General features: G+C 30.5%; 1 protein-coding gene across 5 annotated transcripts in view; it reads right to left on the reverse strand.

Annotated features, from left to right (window-relative positions):
* Positions 1–804: 804 nt before the first annotated feature.
* The window catches only part of LOC122248073 (uncharacterized), a 20529-nt gene continuing 13833 nt past the window's right edge, over positions 805–7500 (reverse strand). For all 5 annotated transcript variants that reach the window (XM_043007887.2, XM_043007886.2, XM_043007888.2 and 2 more), the window contains one exon: positions 805–4757. In XM_043007887.2, the coding sequence (XP_042863821.1) occupies positions 4637–4757 (121 nt within the window). In that variant the 3' untranslated portion in view covers positions 805–4636. The remainder of the gene's footprint in view (positions 4758–7500) is intronic.

Consider the following 7500-nt stretch of genomic DNA (forward strand, 5'->3'; position numbering starts at 1 on the left):
TATTCACATAGTGTTCACATGACAAATTTAAAAGTAAATGCACTTCTTACATCCTCAAACCAGGTTAATCAAATTCAAAATTTCTACCATTGAAGGATGATAATTTGTTTCTAAAACCACCTGTTCTCTTATTACAAGTTTACACTAGAATCTATAATAGGTTACCTGATCTTAATCTTACAGTGGGAAGTTAATTAGTGATATATGACATGCAGATATTCCATTGTACAGTTAATATTTTGAACACTAACCATCCCAATGAATGGACACTGAGATCTGATATAAAAAAGGGATTACTATAACTACTTCTTGAGCCTAAAAATACTTCTATGTGATAACTGGATATCTAAAAGAAAACTGAAAAATAACCAGTAAATCATTACTTTACAACAGTGTTACATATGCTCCAGAGGAATTTAACTATGACATTTTCCATCATTTTCAAAAGAGAAATATTAACCAGGAATTGTCCATGACTTAATCAAGCTTTGAGTTTTCATTCAAAATCTGTCATGATACTGGGGAATAATTGCACCGGAATAAGTATAAATAATTACGAAAAAAAAATTAAACAAGAAAGGGAGACAACACAAACAAAAATGAAGAGGCATCTGCATTACATATTTTCTATTCCTATGGTTCAAACATTACAGTCAATATCATGATCTTTTTTTATAAATTTTTAGTATAACTAGTAATTGGTTTGAATTTCTACAACTAAACTTCAACGTGATGTAGCAAGTAATTGAAGTAACCATGACTGCATTTTTCCCATCCCAAAACAACCATAATATATTTTTAGCATTTTGTTTCTTTGTGAGAATAAGGTACTCTCTGTTAGTACAGCACAGCCAGATGCCATTATGAAAATGTAATAGTTTTCCAATATTTTCTACAATTAACAATACAATACTAACTCTCCCTTTTCTATCATGTCAAAAAGACTAGAGTGAAAAAAAAAAAAAAATTCTTTGCAACTTGGAATTCTGTACAAAACAACACTGATCCGTTGCTCTTACCAGGAGCTGCCTTTATCTGTTCTATCTATAATTACAGGCTAGCACCAACTCTGTACAAGAATATTAATGCGATTACATTGAAACATTACCGGAGAATTGAAATCACAATTACACACCTTCTTTGATCCTGTGTTAGCCTCATCCAACATGAGAGAGAAAAAAAGATCAATCCAAACAGTGAACACATGTAAAAATCATTTTGTATTCCCTTCCAAACGATCCTTTATTCAGATGAGCATATATAAATCTGCTGATATCATCTTTTGACTACTTTCCTCTTGTTGTAAGGCTTTCAAATAAGAGCTAAAATTATACAGTAACAAATCTTAATAATGCCTAGCCCTTACTACAACTTCAGAAACAAGCCAACAAATAATGGATGGATATGATGAGTATATAGGATATGATGATCAAGAGATATGCTTCTAGAGAGTCCACCTTCTCAAAGAAAGATCACCCTGTTTTACAATGTTTTCAATTCTTTAACATTTCTAGAGAATGTAATGCACTAGGTTGTGTCTACTGGACTGGATACATTTTGCAATGACTGGTAGAACTTTACGGATAAAAAGAATCTAAAGCAATCTTTACAACAGATATAGTTCTCTGTCTCCGCAGATGAAAGCAAAGGACATTGGGTTATCTTCTCCTCATCTAAAACTCAATATTGTCTGGATCATAACTTGATAAAGTTCTACGCACAAATGTTAGTGTGATGTTCGTAAACCTAATTTCACAACACAGCCAATATACAAGTGCAACATTAATCTATTCTGCAAGGCTTTAGTTCCCAGCATTAAAGTAAAATAATAATAACAATAATAATAATAATGATAATAATAATAGTAATAATAATAGTAATAATAATAGTAATAATAATAATAATAATAATAATAATAATAATAATAACGATAATAAATAAGAATCAAAGAAAAGTAAAACAACAATAATAATAGTCAAAATAATTCTACTGGCAAAACCAAAAATATTATCAGATATCACAATCCATGCCCAGTTATGGGCAGACATACAGAAAGAAGTGTTAACTTTTTAAGTACATAAAAAAAAACTAAAATAAGAATAAAAATTAATATACAAAAAACTTTCAGTTGTAACAACAAAACAAATTCAACACAATTAGCCAAAAAGTAGATTCTTCAGTCTTCTTACAACTACAGCTATAAAGAAAAAAGAAAAAGAAAGAGAAAAAAAAAATCCTAAAGATTTACATATGCTTAAAAGTATGAATCTAATTTCTAATATCATTATCTAATAATTATCTGCCTAAATATATATTTAATAATTATGTGTCAAAATTAACCTACAAATAACAAAAAGGAAAAAACTATGTATATAAATAGAAGGACTTATCAAGATATAAAAAGAAAAAATTGATTCATGGCTAAAATTGAGCTTATAAATCTATACAGAAAGAGACCAACTTTTGAAAACTTTTAAAATGAAAAGGAACTTTTTATTAAAAAATAATGGACCATACCACTATACAAGAAAAGTTCTTTCCTAAAGAAAAATAGAAAATAAAAAAAATAAACAAATATAATCAGGAATACAAAAAAGCCACTTCATAAAAAAAAAAAAAAAAAAAAAATCTAACACAGGAATAATACAGTTATTTAATTATGAATATACTGACAATTCAGTCATAAAAAAAAACTACTTCTAAGATTTCATTCCTGATGAGCAAGATTTTCCTATCTTCCTATATGGCACCGAGTTTAATATTTCGGAAAATAAAGAGGCAGGATTAAATATAATTACACAAAAAGAGAGAGAGAGAGAGAGAAAGGAGACAAAAGCAAAAGAGGAAACAAATACTAGTCTTTTGTTTGTACTGTGCTGACGGAAGTTGCCCAAATCTCCTATGATGCAACAATCAATCAAAATCATTTACCATTACCCAATCTTCCATTGAATTCTACTGACATTTCCATCTCATTACACGCTTTTCCGGTAAATCTCAATCAATTAAACAACTCATTTCCACGTTATCCATTACACTATATTCTATACTACACTCCATCTCATACTTGTAATGATAACCACCAATATTCCCTACCTTTTCAACTTTTCCACTATGATGGGGTCTGAGCAAGAAATCAAATCATCTCGGAAAAAGTTAACAGACAGAAATGAAATAAAAGTCTGAGTCTAACAAACATCAAAACCCACATCGAAATGCCCAATAAACAATTAAGAAAATTTACAACTTTTGAGATCAAGCAAAATACCAGGTTACAATGAAAATATAATAATGAATGACAGGAAAAACATTTATTAGTAATACTAAAGAATTTGAAAATGATATAATATCAAAGTAAAGCTAGTTCTAATCACTAAATATTACCGTTCTCAATTACCTCGGAAATATTTGTGAAGGTGATGATAAGAAGTCTGTGTGGGAATATAAACAAATGTACAAAAATAATGAAAATATCAATGTTGAAAATAAAAATAACAAATCAATAATAATACTGAAAATAAGAATAAATATCATAATAATAACAATACTGATAAGATTAAAAATAAATTATAACAATGATAATGGTAATGATGATAATAACTAATGCTATTAATTGTAACAATAATAATAATAATAAAAATAATAATAATCATAGCAGTAATAAGATTTTTTTTTAATAGTGATATAATAATAGCAATAATAGTAGTAAAATAAGAATAAGAAAATCAATAATGACAATTATAATAATATTAATACCAATGGTAACAGCAATATAATTCATAACATCAATAACAATGATAATAGTAATATAAATAATAATAATAATAATAATAATAATAATAATAATAATGAAAATGACAATAATAATAATAATATTTGAATAATAATAATAATAATACTGATAATGACAATCATAATAGTGAAAACAAAATTAATAACATTGATATTAAAAGGCAATAACAGATATTGCAATTACTAAAATAACCACATTTACTGTTATCTTTAATATTCATAATTAAGTCTCACAATTAGACAATTTTCAAAAACTTAATAAAACCCATAACAGGATTATCATTTTTTCAATTAACTCTTAATCAGATCTCCATGAAATAACACACACCTCCAAGCGAACACAGAGTCCAATATGCTGATCATGCAATCATATTCACATATCAAATTCATGCCTACCTCTAAATGTATCATTTTATCTAAATAAAATGTCTTAAGGATGGATGTGGCTATAGTAATTCTCATCTTCACTTAAATAATAAGCTTCTCTGCAATACCAGCAGAGTTCCAATAGTCTAAAACCTCCACAACTTAAAAAACATTATGAAGGTGTATTCTACCTCAAGGAGCTGCTTATCAAAAACTATGATTTAGTAATCCTAACACGAGTCTCTTTAAAAAATAGCAGAACTCGGCAGGCTGGACTATGTCAAGGAATCAGCAATGGCAAGGCTTGGCAACAGGGGGCCCTTGGGAAGACATGGAACTTTCCTCGGCGATGCTGAACGAAAAAAGAGAAGGCCTCTCTGCTGACTGCCTGCACTTGTACATGCGCATGAGCAGTGATGGGGAAATAGGGGAGAACGACTCGCCCCAGCTGATCCCTTTACATGTCCATTGCTCGCCCTCATGGTTTGAACTTGACCAGTGGTATATTTTTCGAGTTGAGGCACTTGTCGCACACCCACTCAGCATACACCTCACCCGTCAGCAGGTGGTATGCGCCCTCTGTCAATCCTGTGCAAACCCTGTTGGAATGAGAGGTTCATAACTGATATATCCTGAGACTAGTTCCTAATAATTTAGCTTCTTATGATGATTTATTGATGATACAGACATATACAAAGCTATCACAAGATTACTCTTATTTTATGTGAATACACACATATAACCATGAAAACTTCTAAAGTAATGCCAAGCCTATAAAAAATGTTAAATATTGAAAAAAAGGATCAGGTATTAGGTACAAGTAACATGATTTGCTAACCACAAAAAAGGTCTAATATTATGTTTTATGTCTCACATGTTTGCCAAGGCTATTTCTTTGCTATAACAGTGTGCAATGGCTTACGATATAATGCAGATGTGGTGCATCTGGTTAAAGAAATGAGTTATATATCTTATATATATATGTATATATATATATATATATATATATATATATATATATATATATATATATATATATATATAATATATATATATATATATATCTTATATATCAAAATCTTTATCATGAAACTGGTGAAAATGAGGTACAGTTTGCCTTGTGCAAACCTAAGCATGCCTAAACATAGGACAAATATTCTATAGGGATTAATCAACAAATGAAATTAATCTGATAGGTAGTTTTGATAACATCCACCAAACCACAAATCAAATTCAAATTTTGAGAAAATGTGGGAAGCCCTGATTAGGCACTCTATCTTTCTTGTTTTTTCCAAACTAGTGGTATGAAAGGTGACAGCCTAGCTTAAGCTTGAAAGATGGGTATCATGCAATATCAGAAACTCTTTGCTGGTGAAGCATGCTCACAATCAATAAGTTTTATGATCATCATAGCACTAATTTCTGAGCTACATGTTTCAAAAGTAAGCCTAAACCATTGACTTGAGATATTTTTAAGTGGAGCATATGGGTGTGACATTTTACAAATATTTTTGACAAATGACAAAAATAATTTCTTCGCTCACTGCATCAACAATACTGTAAACTACCATAAGAGAAACTTTTTTTAGTGTTATTTATATGTCCGCATGATTTAAAGCCCCTTGCAGTGTGACGTCATCACTAGGTGGACATGGAAAAAAAATGTTTAACAGAGGTTATCTCGATAAATTTTTCTGGGTTAAGACACTTTTCATCTACACTTTTAATGCAATTGTCTATTGCTTAGTATCATTTGAAAAAGCAATAAAAGGGCTATTTTTTGGCTAAATGATTATCTTTTCTTTATTTCAAATAATGGAATTATAAAAAGCTGTAAATCAAAAGTTTAAAATTTTTATTATATTTTCTACTCAGTAACTAAACAAGAAAAGGCAGTTTCCTCATACCATTTTTTAGACATGTGTGAGAAATATATATGGATTTTTTTTAACCCAATGCGTACAGGTGTCATGACATACATGACGGCACCAATTAGGCCTAAAAGACGAATGTCAATGGGTACGTGACGCATTATGGCTGTAATGACGCTAGCTCCAGAACTACAGGGTTTCAAAGTCTGGATAATCCTAAATGTTATGATAGATTTCCGGAAAGAAAAATTTGAGCTAGTCTGTGCTACCTTGAGGGCAGAAAAAACACATTCCTCGTCCCTCTAATCTTTAGCCGGTCCTGCTAGGTGTCATAGACCACCCATCCTGACGACCAGTTGGGTCACTGGGTTAAAGCAATTGACTGAATATTATAGGCTGCATTAAATTTCAATTTTTTTTAGGATTTTCAAAATAAATCACACATAAAAAAGTTATGACCCAAACTTCATGAACTTCACATAATATCATACGTGGATACATACAAATAACATATTAAAATTTCAAGGCTATAGCTCTTCAGAAAAAAACACCCATATGCTCCCCTGAAGGGCAGGTGAGCACAGCCAGGAGCACAGAAAACACCTTTTCCTATACCCCTTATTTCTAGTCAGTGCATTATGTAAAAAAAAAATGTCTTTCCCCTCTCCCACCCTCTCATGCAAACTTTCGTCACCATTGCCCTCCAGGTCCTTATTGGATTAGACAGATTTTCTGTCTCAAAGTGACAAGATTCCATTCTAAGCTTGCATTGGCACACCTTAGTCTCTTCCTCTGAATTTCTGCCATCATGCATACAACAAATTTAGCCTGAAACCTTAATTCAATGTAACATCAACTGATTTTGCATCAGACACATCACCAACATAGGCCAACTGCTTGCTCTGATGTCATCAAGGCTTCCTGCATTTTTAAGAATTCAAATTTTGTTCTGTGGCACACTTGAGAGGCTGAAACTATTTGTTGGATGAAATCAAAAAAATTATGAGAATCATTAAATGATACTAAGGAATAAAGTTTGGCCAAATAAAATTGAAGATCTTAACTGCAGCAATAGAAAAAGCACACCATAAGTAGTAAACTTAATCAAAACTAAAAACAAAAAATATGCTTGTGACTATGAATGACAATGCTGGAAAATATTTTTTTTCATTATTCTCATTACCCTATGCAATCTTGAAGCATCTTTCTTCATGAGAGAAAAGGTTTGAATAAAAATGAGGTGGAAATAAATAGATTACAATTTTTTTTTGTAACTTCAAAATTGGTGAAACCAATTATAACAACTTAAGTGAAGAGCCATAACATCAGTACTCTCTTCATAAAAATTACAAAAGTTGCATACTGAGCATTTAAGAAATATCAGTTGTGTGCACTAACTCCTAGATTCTAAACTATCTGTTACTTTTTTTAATCAGAGTTGCACAAAATTACAAATTCATTACATGAAGAA

Source organism: Penaeus japonicus, unplaced genomic scaffold (genome assembly GCF_977035675.1).
Source record: "Penaeus japonicus unplaced genomic scaffold, GWHDUDI00000001_assembly GWHDUDI00000014, whole genome shotgun sequence".
NCBI classification, from domain to species: Eukaryota; Metazoa; Arthropoda; class Malacostraca; order Decapoda; family Penaeidae; genus Penaeus; species Penaeus japonicus.